This window comes from Microcebus murinus, chromosome 29 (assembly GCF_040939455.1).
Source record: "Microcebus murinus isolate Inina chromosome 29, M.murinus_Inina_mat1.0, whole genome shotgun sequence".
Taxonomy (NCBI): Eukaryota; Metazoa; Chordata; class Mammalia; order Primates; family Cheirogaleidae; genus Microcebus; species Microcebus murinus.
In genome coordinates this window covers 1,061,107-1,075,673 of record NC_134132.1, presented here as the reverse complement: position 1 = coordinate 1,075,673, position 14,567 = coordinate 1,061,107, and the positions used below count along the sequence as shown (strand labels likewise).

Sequence of the window (14,567 nt, the reverse complement as noted above, 5' to 3'; positions counted from 1 at the left end):
TGGAGGGGAAAGGCAAAAATAATCAACGACATGGTTTCTTGCTTAGTGGCCAAAGGTAGATAAATTTGGGGTGAGTATTTTTGGATTAGATTGTGAGATTTGATAGTCACCTCAAAGATGCAAAGTCACCTCACAGCAGTCAAGAGAGGGGCAGTTTAGATAAATATTGAACAGAACTCAGTACAATGTGCTTTTTGGTTTTTTTGTCTTCTAGATAAGCTCACCATTGTGCACCATCCAAGTGGTAAGTGCTTGGTATTTATTGAAGGATTTAAGACTGAAACAAGGTATATAGTAAATCAATTTCAATGTTAATGTAAACCTAATGTGATTGGGCAGGTCAGTGTAAAAATTCAGATTTTATATTGACATGCAACAGCACTCTACATGCAAAATAAACGCGATGTAGCAGCGCTGGAGGCGTCGATACAGTAAAAGAACCAAATGCATGGAACTTCGGTTGACTCGGCTGTACCGTTGGCAAGACACGGTAGCTCTGTAGGCCTCAGTTTCCTCATTCATATGTAAACTGTAGATAAGAATTGCACCATGGGGAATTGCTCTAAAGACCGATGATGACTGTGCAAATGAGGGCCATGCAGGATGCGTGGGACTTATCCACAGAGCAAGTGAGATCTGAGCGGCGCTGGGGAGGGCGACTCATTTCGGTGTGACGGCGCACCTGCCCGACACGGGGGGGGGGGGGGGGGGGCGCGGAGCCGGGCGCCGGCCGGGGAGCTGGGGGCAGTCCAGGGCCCGTCCGGAGGGGCGCGGAGCCGGGCGCGGGCCAGGGAGCAGGGGGCAGTCCAGGCCCGTCCGGAGGGGCGCGGAGCCGGGCGCCGGCCGGGGAGCTGGGGGCAGTCCAGGCCCGTCCGGAGGGGCGCGGAGCCGGGCGCCGGCCGGGGAGCAGGGGGCAGTCCAGGCCCGTCCGGAGGGGCGCGGAGCCGGGCGCGGGCCAGGGAGCTGGGGGCAGTCCAGGCCCGTCCGGAGGGGCGCGGAGCCGGGCGCGGGCCGGGGAGCTGGGGACAGTCCAGGCCCGTCCGCGGCGCGGGCTGCGGGCGAAGGAGGGTCGGGGCCGGCTGTGCGCTGGAGGGGTGGGGCAGTGGGCAGGCGGCTGGGGCAGGTGTCCACACTGCGCCCGGCTCTGCAATGAGCCGATCCTGGCGGACGCGGAGAAGGGAAGAAAACGGTGTGACCAAGTGGCGGTTGTGACTCAGAGGTGTTGGAAAGATTATTTCCGAATTGCAGTGACCGCAGTGACTCCTCAGGGTTCTACCCAAGTCAGTACACACGGCAGGAGAAAGCCCCATCCTTGCCAAGAGTCCCTTTGTCAACAGGCCCTTTGTGTCTCTTCCGTGATTTTTCTCTTCACCTGTACCCTACTGCTTCTATGAATCATTTTTAAGAAGTGCTGAATAATCATCAAATGTGTGAATGACTGAAACGGTAGTGACAGAGTTTGTATTTCTAGGTGAGGAAATTGCCCACCATGAAAATATGTCGTACAACGTGCCCTTCAGCAATAAGGTGGGTTGTATTTATTTTCATTGTTATAAAAAGCAAAGAAATAACTTCTTGGTTGAAAAATAACATTAAAGCCTTCTATCCTGTCTGTGCTTTGAAATATTCTAACAAATATAAACAAAATAAGTTAGGTAAGCATTTGTGTGCAAAATTTATGGCCAGTAATTTAAGGAAATTAACTGTTTCAAAGAAAACAAAGAAGGAACTCACAGGTAAAAGCCATCAAGGCCAATGTGTGTCTAAATTCAACAGGTACAGACCAAATAAATCCTAGAGGAATTATAAGTACACATATTTTAGCAATAGCAATATGAGAAATCCAATGTATTTGAACCACAGTGTACACAGTTCTTAAAGTCTGACAGGAAAAACACAGTCTTAAATATTGTGATGCAAATATGCATTACTTCACATCATAGAGCTAACTAGAAAATAAATTGCTAACGAGAAGCTAAAAGTAACACTCAGCAAAGATAGCAGCAATTGAAAGCCAAGACCAATTCAAAACAACACTGATGATGTCCCGATCACAAATTTTTCTTCAAAAAAATTAGGTTATTCTAACTATCTGCATATGTGATGTAGAACATTTTCACTGTCACCAAGGGCCATGTGGCAGCTGAATGTCTTGCCAAATTCCAGAATTATAGAGCCCTTGGTAAATTCTTTTAATGAACTAATTTTAGTTTTCCAAATCTTGGTAACCTTTTAAGCTCCTCTTATGTTTCAAATAAGTAACAGGTATTTATAAAATTCATTCACCCCTAAGAACTGATCTTCTATCTCTGGATTATTCTGTGGCCCACCAATGAGAGTTTACGTAAAAAAAATCTTTGTCAAAAAAAAAAAAAAAAAGAGTCTTTTACAAGGTCTGAAGGACAACAATGGCATAGTTTTTTGAGAGCAAGATTTTGAGTAAGAGGAAAAGAATCCAAATTCCCAGTGCTTAAGCTGTTCTCCCTCAAAATGGAAATAAAATTTGAATTCAAGGACTCGGTAGCAGTTGAACTTTGCAATGATTCTGTTTCCTGTTACGATGGAGACTGTCTCACCAGTTGCCTCTACAAAGCTGTTTCTCCATGATGTGAGAAGCAACTATGACTTTACCATATTTCTTTGTTCAACATCAAAATGGAAAAATGCTAGCTCTATATCTTTTTTTTTCTTTTTCAGCTTCCTGCTCGACTCCAAGCTGAAAAGGAATTTGGTTCCTGTTGCAGGAAAGATCATTAAAGAAGGTAAAATATTAGCTATATATATATATATTTTAGAAAACCTTAAGCAGGCTTCTCAGAGACTTGAAGGAATCATTTGTCTAGAAAACAGAATTCTTTAAATATGTCATTTGTCTTCTTCTAAAAAGGATAAACATGTATTTTTTAAGCTAAAGGTGATTGTTCCTTAGAAAGGTTTATGTATGGGGTGATTTTATGCTAGCTGATCAATTTCAATTGAGGAGCTATTATTCACTAACACATTTCCTGTGATCTCATTTTCAGATTATTATAATGAAACTCCAGAATCTGCAGACATTGTGCCTCTAGGGTGAAACAAGCTTGCATTTGGATTCCCTGCTCTCTCCAGAGCAAATCTATATTATGAAAGCGGAAGCCAAGACTCGAGTTTCAGAAGTTCATATTGCCACAATTTATTGGCATTATACCTGCTTCATATGAGTATATCAATCTTAAAACAATGCCATAGAGCAATCACGTTCTTTGAAAATTCTTGCATTTTACAATGCACTTTGCCATTTGCTAGTTCTCATTTTGAAAAATAAAAGAAAACAGGAGCAGAGAACTTAAATGATGTGTAGCTAAGTTATTGAGGCATTTACCTTAATAGATTACTTCTCCTTTCCTTACCATAAACAATGAACATACAAATCCACTTAGTATAGTTGCCTTTTCAATGGCCGGTCCATTTTCTAGATTTCTCACATTCACAGTTTTAATTATTATTATTACATCATGTTGCAGAAGCAACATCTCTTCTTTACTGCCTATTTGCATATAACCCTGAGACTATTAATTGTTTGAAAAATTTTCTAAATCTCAAATTAATATACATTTCTACAACCTGTATTCTTTATTAAAAGTCTTACCATTTCAACAACCTATTTATTAGAAACAATTTACTAGCTAGCTTAGAATAGAATGCAGTTTTATCATACTGTAATTTCCATGTACAAATGCCACATATTAATCAAATGTTTAAAGCTACGTCTGACTTTCCAAAATAAATGTATGAGAATTAACCAATAAATTGTTCTGCTTATCAGTTCAAAGGCAGAGGTCTATCAAAAATTTTAAAAATAAAGAAACTCCATTCTAGTTACTGTATAGGGCCCAAATAGTAAATGTAATTGATTTTTTTCTCATTTCTAAACAGTGACAAATATATCTATTGAAAGTAACTCTACAAAACATTTATCACGGGTTTCTAATAACTAATAACATTCTCAAATAAGCTCAAGTTTCAAAAAAAATAATACAGCAGCTTGATTAATCCCTAAAAGAAGGAGGTTTTGACTATGAAATTTGGAAATTCAGCCCATAGTTTGACATTCGAGATATCAAGAACTGGTGTACCCTTCCTCACACGTGGCCCCATTTCTGTGGACTGTCCTATGCAAAGAGCTGGGGAAAGCTATATGAGATTGACTGCTTTTCTATAATTTTCTAAATTTATAAAATTTAAATGAATATATCATTTCTAAAGTAAGAACTTCCATATTGGCCTGTGACTAATGCCCACATTTCCATCACTGGCTTTATTCTTATTAAAAACCTAAAACACAATGATAGGTAAAATGTCAACCTTTCTAATTATATCACAATTGAATCTCTTTTTACCTGAGACTCCATTAAGGGCAGAAGTAGGAGATAAGCCCCACATGTTATTCAGATCTTTAACACAGACAGAAATCTAAAATCAGGACCTCTAAATACTACTTTTATGAACTGGGCTAACTTAGATGAAAATCATGGCCAAAAGCCCCTTTAACAGCCTCTTTCCCTAGACTCTTGAAATCTTACTACTTTTCATCACAAAGAAATGTAGAAAAGGAATCTAGAAATAACTGAGTCCTTACACGTCTTCTGCCATGGCCACTATCCGGGACTGATGAGGCTGTGGGGAAGATGGTCAGAGAAGGCTGAGGTTAGGGTGTCAGAGAGACCTTACCATACCTGTCACATGGAAGAAAAAAATAAAGCAATATAAAGGGGTAGAAAGGATAATCCCAATGTAAGAATGATCCCAACTGAAAATCCTTCGTAGGGAAGCAGTATCTTTCAGCTTTGGGATGAAGCCCATATATGAAAATCATATGTCTTTATGTGCTTGGCCATTAAACGTGAACCACATTACAGATGCCTTTCCTTGTTGAGGGAAGAGACCAGGAGCAAAGCAGTGGGAAAGTGGAATGAAAACACCTGGCCTTTCCTTGGAGATTTGGGGCATTTCTGAAAGAGGCCTCATCGCTGCCAGGAAGGGAAGGCCGACGTGTGGGATCTTCTGGACATTCCATGCTGTGTCTGGAAGCCTGAGCAACCAGGAGTTAGTAGACCTTATGGTTGTCATCATCCCTTCTTCAATCAGATATGTCCTCAAGCCATTACTCCTAACCTCAGCCAGGAGGCCTCCCCTTTCTCAGGTTCTTACACTTACCAGCACTCTGACTTTTAGAAACATTTGAACTGGTACTGAATGTTATCAATAGTTTCATTTTCAATATTAGCTCCCTTATTTTCTACACAGCCCATTTTCTAGGACAAGAAAGAGCGTACATCTCCGCCAGTGAGTTCGTAAGTAGGACAGTTTTGCTCCCCAGCCCGGGCACTCGGCCCTGTCCGGAGGCAGGTCTGCCGGTCAGGACTGGGAGGAGACGCCCTGGCCGCAGGTGCAGAGGCCAGGGGTGCTGGAAAGCACCAGATAACCGGCCAATCCAGAATGTCATAGCGCCAAGATCCAGAACCCTGATCTAGACTATAAAATAAATGTGATTCGTGCTTAAAATAATGTTGTTAAGATAAAAACAGTTAACTTTTTACAAACTTAAAGTAGAAACCCCGTGAGCACAAGTGAATGTCTTTATTTTGAAGTATATCGCTTACGCTTAAATGGATCATTAAATAGAACATCCAACAGAGTGGATGAGTCTAGTATATTTTCATAAATCAATATTATTGTACCAATGGAAACTTTAATATTTAGAAAATGAGACTACTCTCTCATTTTCAAATGACAATGGCCTTGTCATCTGAGGTATTACATCTCATTTGCGCACAAAGTATTTGCTCATCTGAGCTCCTTCTTGTTTCCCATAATGCTCAGTGGGTTTGATTTTAATAACTTGGACTTACCTGGAATTTTCACTGCATGCTGCTTTACTACATGGGTAAATATTTAGGAGAGAGATCTGCCTAATCTGGTGGGTTCCAGCTGACCAGCACAAAGCCAGCATGGGGCTCTATTTGCAGCCCTTTCTGTAGCCGTGCCTGCTGCCACGCTTTGTGGGACCCAGCCTTAAAATCAAGGCTACCACATCAAAGACAGCAAAGGGCAAGATTCTCCTTACCATGGACCTCAAATTTATAAACAGCAAGTGTATCATTCCCTCAATATTCTCATTTTCAAAATGCAGATGATAATGCTTCTTACATGATTTTATGAGTATTAAATGACAGCGTGCATTTAAATGAGCAGCGCAGCACTGCATTCCAGAGCACGAACTTTGCTGTCAGGCCAACCTGGTTGGAATCTGCACTCGGCTATGCACCAGCTCTGCGAACAAAGCCAGCGCTTCCCTCTCCCGACCCTGATTTCATCGTTGATAAAATGGGGGTGAGAATGCCAATATTATCATAAGCTGTTTGAGAACTAAATGTGGAGAGATCATTTAATCAATTTATCACCCAAAGAGGACACTTTGGATTGTAGAAGGGAGCACCATTTATGTTTATGATGGAAAACTAGGGGTGAGTGGGGTTGCCTCAGGCATAAACTGGGTTGTGTGGTCATCCTACTTAAATGAGATGTAAAGTCTTGGCACATTTTGGCTGAGAGTAAATGGACAATGAAGATAGTTGGAAAATATAAACCTCTTGGAGAAGGAGCGCTGCGGATGCCTTAGGTGAGCCTGTCTTCTGCCCGGCTCCTGGCACAGGCTCCAGCTTGGGATCTCAGCATTGAATGAGCACCTGGATCACCATAAACAGCAGCAGCACCAAGGGGCAAAATCAGGACTGGTAAGGTAGCGAAGGCAGTGTTTCCCATGTTGGATTTCAAGAAATTCGTAGGGGGTAATTGAATAAAAATGTCCTGTGATCAGTGAGTTTGGGAAATACTATGTATTTTATTCTGTTTTAAATAACAGATATGTACATAAAAGTGTTGAAAACTAAGTAATCCTGAAATAAAGAAACCCATAAAGGTTGAGAAACACTGGCTTACATTTTATGTATGTGTAAATTGGCCTAATTCCCCCAAAGAATGAGAAAAGACAGATTGGCAAGGGATGCCTGGAGCGCTGTGCTGAGATGGGGTGTGAGACCTGTGTTCAGTGGGAACCTACGTCGTGATCAACTAGTGATGCCTGCACGGACACCAGTGTGGGGTGGGGGAACGGTGGCACGCACGACACTTACTAGCACCGCACTCATTCGCACCTGGTCAGCATAAAGCAGTGGGATGCAGGGTACGATTTGCAACCCATTAGCAAGAAGTGAAAGATTAGGTTCTGAATTTTGCAAATAATAAAAGTTAGTTTCACTCAGAATAAAGTTAATCTGACAGCTGTCACCTGTCATCAAACAAAGGAATTAGTAAACATATCTCTAGATAAAACACTACACTTTTATCACATCTTCAAACCACCAGCAAGTCTGGTCCCACTCAATTGGCGTAAGACCATCGACAGTTGCTCTGCGTTGAAATATGTCAAACACTGAAGCAACTTGTGAGCCATCCGTTCTTCCTTCCTGTCTCCCCTGCGCCAGTCCACTGTCGACAGTGCAGCCGGGCCCTCGTCCCCAACAGCTTGCAGAGGACAGCCCCTCACACACCAGGGCCAGCGGCCTGAACCGGTCTTTCCCTCTCGGGCCCCAGAAGGAGTCACGCTGCTGGCACCGCGGTCTCCAATTTCCAGCCTCCAGCACTGTGATAGGATAAATCTCTGCTGTTCAAGCACCCAGTTCGCACGGTTTGTTACTGCAATGGCAACTCGAGCAAACTGACACAACCAGTTTGAACAGAATGTAGATGATGAGCGAGAGACACGAAATGAGTAGGAGCAACATCATGGACGAAGTCTGGGGTTTATTCTAGACACAATGAAAAGCCGTCCACTGGTTTTAAGCAGAACAGAACCAAACCTACGGCAGAATGGACAAGGACCGTGGAGCCGGAGGAGAGGCAAGGTGGCCCAGGGGACGGGTGTCGAGAGGTACCGGCTGGCTGGATGCAGTGATGACGGGACACAGAGAGAGGAGGCGTCCTCCGATCGCATGGTGGTGGTAAAGTCAACAGGATTTACCGATGGGCTTGATGTAGGGGAAGGAGAAAAGAACGTGCATAATGGCTGAATTTCTTGACTTGCTGTTTGGTGGATGATGGTATCATTAACTAAGATGGAGAATGAGTTTTGATGGAGTGTGTGACGTTGGTCAAATCAATTAATCTAATTCTCCATTTCCTGTGTGGAATTAAAATGGAAGTAATGATGACGCTACTGCTTTGCGTCGTTGTGAAGATGAAACAAGCAATGCTTATCAAACACCTGAAATTTGGTGAATCCTCAAACACTGGATTATTATCTGGGCAGCGGCAGCGTTACTTCTTACCGTCAAGACAGCAATGGGCAGAGCTGGGGTCGCGACATCGGGGGTTGCAATTGAGGTGATAATATGTTTCTTTGTGCTAAATACAGATGCTAAAATTTTACTTGAAAATTAATTTGGGGCTGCATGTCTAAAGTTCTTTAACCCACAGGAACCTGCATTAAAGTCTGACAAAGTGAAACTTTAGTCACTTATGAAGTTGCCTATAAATGTAGACTAGTTTGAGGAGGGTTTCCTGCTGCTTCCGTTCATCTAAGAACAGACAGGAAGCTGCCTGACTCAGCGTCGGTTCCAGCCCTTCCGCCAAGCTGTGGCGCCGGGCTCCCCGTGCAGGCCCGCGCGGCACGGCGCCGTGACCGTGAGGCGGGGTCGCGGCGATGTGGACGGTGACGCTGAGACAGACCCCCTGCCGGGCCGGGCCGGCGTGCCACAGCACTGTGACCCGGGAGGCGGGGTCGCGGCGATGTGGACGGTGAGGCTGAGACAGACCCCCTGCCGGGCCGGGCTGGCGTGACACAGCACCGTGACCCAGGAGGCGGGGTCACGGCAATGCAGACAGTGACGCTGAGACAGATTCCCTGCCGGGCTGGCGTGACACAGCACAGTGACCCGTGAGGCGGGGTCACGGAGATCGGGATGGCGACCCTGAGACAGATCCCCTGCCGGGCCAGGCTGGCGTGGCACAGCACAGTGACCCGTGAGGCGGGGTCACGGAGATCGGGATGGCGACCCTGAGACAGACCCCCTGCCGGGCCAGCGAGGCCCAACCCGAGTTGCGTGCGGGCCGGGCCCCGCGTCGAGCGGCCGGCCCCAGCTTCGTGGTCGCAGGCAGCGGCCTTGGCGTGGTGGCCACGGGCGGCAGCTGCTCCCGCCCGCCGCTCTCGGCAGCGGCGGAGTTAACCCGGACCGGCTCCGCCCGGTCTCTCCTTGACTTAAGCTCTTCACTCCCACTATTAAATCCCTTTCTGAGGAAAGTATTGAGGCTGGCTTCTGCTTCCTAAATGGAGCCCTGACGGGCACACCGTGTCACACCACGATCTATATTTAACTCAGATTTTCACTAATGAGATTTTCTGTGATAACATTTTAGTCAACTGAAATTTCCAGTCTATTTACCCGGATGCTCAAGTCTCACTGTGGGCACTCTCACCAAAGCAGGTGCTCATTTGATGTTAAATGAATAAAATGTATGAGGTCATCTTCTAGGTTACCTGATTCATAAAATAACTTGTTCCTCTTGACGTAAGTTCAACTTTCATATCAATCTAATACAATATCATCAAATTAGTCAGATGCTTATAATCAGTTTGAAGTCCTTTTGAACTTTATATAATTAAGCATATAATAGCTCACAGCTTAAATGTGAAATGTAAATGCTAATACCACAGGTGCAGCCAAAACATTATTCATGGACTACCTATTTGTGGAATCTACATCTTGTTTAAGTTATTTCTCCAAGCATATTTAGTTCAATCAATGACCTTCATTAAACTCATTTCTCATCAAAATCTAAAAATACCAAATTACAAATTCAGGAAGAATTTTACTTCCATCTATAACCAAGGCATCAGCGTTAAATTATTCATTGATTAGTTCTTATTTTGTTAGCTCTGTTCTTGACATAAAAATTTTAGATTGTGTTGAATATGATTATATCCTCTTTAAATATGCTCAGACCCTCATTATTAATAACCTTATAATTTGACTTAAACCCTACTTTGAAGGTCCGGATTGCAGAAAAACAAATTTTAGAAAGTCTGGCACAAAATGAAACATTTATCAAGTCTGTGGCTGGATTATAACTTTCTCAGTTTTGAAATGTAGCGGATATACAAAGGGAAAAATTTGATGAATTGAATACTGATGGGTGGCCCCAGTTGGTCTGAGTCAAGACATCATTTGCTCAGATCTACTTTCTTTTTATTTATTTACTTTTATTTCAGAATATTATGGGGGTACAAACATTTTGGTTACATATAATGCCTTAGCCTCACCCAAGCCAGGGCTACAAGTGTGCCCTCCCCCACACAGTGTCCTCCACATCCATTAGTTGTGAGTTTACCCCACCACCACCCCTCCCACCTGACCAGCACCTACTGAATATTACTTCCATGTGAGCACCTTAGTGTTGATCACTTAGTACCAATTTGATGGTGAGTACACGTGGTGCTTGTTTTTCCATCCTTGTGATACTTCACTTTGAAAGATGGTCTCCAGTTCCATCCAGATCAATACACCAAGAAGACATACAAATGGCCAACAGGTATATGAAAAAATGCTCAACATCATTAGTGATCAGAGAAAGGCAATTCAAAACTATAATGAGATATCATCTCACCCTCGTTAAAATGGCTTTTATCAAAAAGACAGTCAATAATGAATATTGGCAAGAATGTGGAGAAAGGGGAACCTTCGTATCCTGCTGGCGGAATGTAAATTAGTGCAACCACTATGGAGAACGGTATGGAGGTTCCTCAGAGAATTAAAAAGAGAACTTCCATATGATCCAGCAACCCTACTTTGGGGTATATATCCAAAAGAAGGGAATTCAGTATATCAGAAAGATATCTGCACTCCCATATTTATTGCAGCACTATTCACAGTAGCCAAGAATCAACCTAAGTGTCCATCCACAGATGAATGGATAAAGAAACTGTGCTACATATACACAATGGAATATTATATAACCACAAAAGAGAATGACACCCTGCCATTAAAACAACATGGATAAAACTGGAGAAACATTATGTTAAGTGAAATAAGCCAAGCACAGAAAGAAAAATCTCGTATGTTCTCACTCGTCTACGAGCTAAATATTAAAAACAATCTCATGGAGACAGAGAGTAAAATGATGGTTGAGAAGGGTAGCGGGGAGGGGCAGGTAAAGCCGGGATGGTTAATGGGTGCAAAAATATAGTTAGTTACATACAGTGAACACTACATGACAGTACAACAAAGTAACAAAGTAACTATAATCAATGGTAAGTTATGGTATGTATTAAAATAACTAAGAGTGGAATGGGAATGTTCCTAACACAAAGAAATGTTAAACGCCTGAGGTGATGGCTACCCCAATTACCCTGATTGGACTAATGGACATTGTGTGCCTGTATCAAAACATCATATGCACCCTATAAAGATTTACAACTTTTATGTACCCATAATAATTAAAAACTTAAAAATTAGTTAATTAAATAAATCATAACTAAAACCACTTTAAAAAGCTATCATAAAAAATAAATAAATAAAAATCTATCCTAAGAATTTGCACTTAATGAATTACCACAAAAATGAAAATTTTAACTAAGAGCAAATAAAATTGATGAGATGCAACTCCATTGGAACATAATATTGCAATATACAGAAAATATTGGCTGCAACAGATTTTTGCATTTCCTATTCCTTCTATTTCATCTATTCAGAAGCCTCAACTTCTCACTTCACTGAAGAATTCGTAGCCTGAACACCTGGTTCCCTCTACCAACACTCTCTACCTTGTTCACTTCTGTGCTGGCCCTTTTCTGCCTCTACAAAAGTAAATTAACTTCTTTTTTCTATCCTAAAAAAAAAAAGAATTCTCTCGAAACATGCCTTTTCAGAAAGGCCTTCCCTGACATTCCTACCTACAACAGCATAACTTTTCTCCCCTTTTGGTTTCCCTCCATAGCACCTGTCACTATGTGATCATCTATCACATACTTCATTGTTTGTGTGTTTTTATCAGCCTCATTAACATACGAACTCCATAGACAAGAACTTCCTTCACCTTTTTCACAACTCCAGACATAAAACAATGACCATCACAGACACTTAAATATCAGGGCATCAATGAATAAATGAGTAAATGAATAAATGGGTGAATAAAAAGAGTGAAAAAATATAAATTTTGTTTGTTAGTGTAATCATAAGGAAAAAATCCAAAAGAAGTAAAAGCCTACATGCAATAGGATGTTCATTAGTGAATTAATTGCAATAACAGAAGAGTGAAATTCATCTAAACAGCCAACATCAGGGTTAGGCATTCATCAATCATTCAGTCACCAAGTGTTCTCCAGTCTCACTGTATGCTGGGCTCTTCTGCTTGCTTTCTACCTTGAGCTTATTTTACAGTGAGAGGAATAGCTATTATTAGTTTAGGTAGTAAAACTATGGAAATTTTTAATTTTAATTTTCATATTCTTCATTATTGCATCACTTCTCCATTTGAAAAAACCCAAAGTAATAAGGAAGGGAAAAAAGTAATTTGGAACAACGAGACCCAAGGTCTAGAACTTTTGGAGCACACTGATCACAGAGTTTCTGGAAGAGTCTCTGACCTGCATACAAAATAGATTGTAGGTCGCCTGAAACTTTGGTCCTTTCCTACATAACCAGGGATTTCGTTTGCCTCACCTCTTTTTATAATAGATTCTCTGAGCCATTTAGATTTCCTGGCAGACACAAAAACATTCATTCAAATTAAAAAATAAAACATTCTACAGGAACAATCTGCCACTCAGGCCATTTATTATAATGCCTGTATTTTATATTTTAAAACAAAATGTTCTCTCTCATTTGTTTTGAGAAATTTCAATTATTTTCTCAAGGACCTATACAAATTAAAATCCTCCATGGGAAAGTGGAATGACAATTCACCTTTTGTTTTCCACCATAGATTCAGGGGGTACAAGTGTTTGTTACGTGGATGAATTGTAAAATGCTGAAGTCAGAGCTGTCAGCGTGCCGTCACCAGATAGTGTACACTGTACTTGGTAAGTAGATTTTCGTGACCTCAGCCCTCTCTCCTCTTCCCCTTCTTAGTTTTCAATGCAGATTACACCACTTTATGACTATATATATCCCTCATTTATCTCCCAATTCTAAGCAAGAACATGTAGTATGAATTTAACCATTTCTGAGATATATCACCTAAGATAATGGTCACCAGTTCCATCCAAGTTGCTGCAAAAGACATTATTCCATTCCTTTTCATGGCTAATTATCATTCCGTGGTGAATATGTTCCACATTTTCTTTAGCTACTCATCAGTTGATGGGCACTTAGGGTGATTCCATCTCTTTGTGATTGTGAATTGTGCTGTGATAAACATTAGGGTGCAGGTGTCCTTTTAATAAAATGGCTTATTTTCCTTTGAGTAGATACTCAGTAGTGGGATTGCTGGATTGAATGGTAGGTCTGCTTTTAGTTCTTTGAAGAATCTCTATACTGTTTCCCATAAAGGTTGTGTTAGTTTACAGTTCCACCAGCAGTGTATTAGCATTCTTTTTTCACCACATACGTGCCAGCATCTGTTGTTTTCTGACTTTTAATAATGGTGCTTCTGACAGGGATAATGTGGTTTCTCACTATGGTTTTAATTTGCATTTCCCTGATAATTAGTGATGTTAAGCATTTTATCATGTTTCTTGGCCATTTGTCTATTTTCTTTTGAAAAGAAAAACTTTGCATACCTTTTTCCCACTTTTTGATGGGGTTATTTGGGTTTTTTCTTGCTAATTTATTTGATTTCTGTGTAGATTCTGGATATGAGTCCTTTGTCGTATGTATACTTTGCCAATATTTCCTCCCATTGTTCAGGTTGTGTATTCACTCTGTTGATTATTTCTTTCGCTGTGCAGAAGCGTTTTAGTTTAATTAAATCCCATTTATTTCTTTTGGTTGCTGCTGTATTTGCTTTTTGGGTCTTACTCATAAATTCTTTACCTAGGCTAATGTCCAGAAAAGATTTTCTTAACATTTTCTTCTAGAATTTTTATGGTTTCAGGTCTTACATTCAAGTCTTTAATCCATCTTTAATTAATTTTTATATATTACGAAAGATAGGGTTCCATTTTCATTCTTTTGCATATGGAAATCTAATTTTCTCAGCACCATTTATTGAATAGGATGTCTTTTCCCCAGTATATGTTTTCTTCTGCTTTGTTGAAGATCAGTTTGTTGTAGGTGTATGGTTTTATTTCTGGGTTCTCTATTCTGTTCCATTGGTTTATGTGGCTATCTTTATGCCAGTACCATCCTATTTGGATATTATAGCCTCGTAGTATAATTTGAAGTCAGGTAACATGATGCCTCCAGATTTGTTCTTTTTGCTTAGGTTTACTTTGGCTATTTGAGGTCCTTTTTTGTTCCAAATGAAGTTTAGGGTAATTTTTCCCAGCTCTATGGAAAATGACATTGGTATTTTGGTGGGAATTGCATTGA

General features: G+C 41.3%; 1 protein-coding gene across 4 annotated transcripts in view; it reads left to right on the top strand.

The window, feature by feature from the left end:
* Window positions 1-3,857, top strand: part of BANK1 (B cell scaffold protein with ankyrin repeats 1) — a 252,856-nt gene extending 248,999 nt beyond the window's left edge. For all 4 annotated transcript variants that reach the window (XM_075998581.1, XM_075998580.1, XM_075998583.1 and 1 more), the window contains exons 13-16: window positions 215-244; window positions 1,472-1,527; window positions 2,698-2,762; window positions 3,024-3,857. In XM_075998581.1, the coding sequence (XP_075854696.1) occupies window positions 215-244; window positions 1,472-1,527; window positions 2,698-2,757 (146 nt within the window). In that variant the 3' untranslated portion in view covers window positions 2,758-2,762; window positions 3,024-3,857. The remainder of the gene's footprint in view (window positions 1-214; window positions 245-1,471; window positions 1,528-2,697; window positions 2,763-3,023) is intronic.
* Window positions 3,858-14,567: the final 10,710 nt, after the last annotated feature.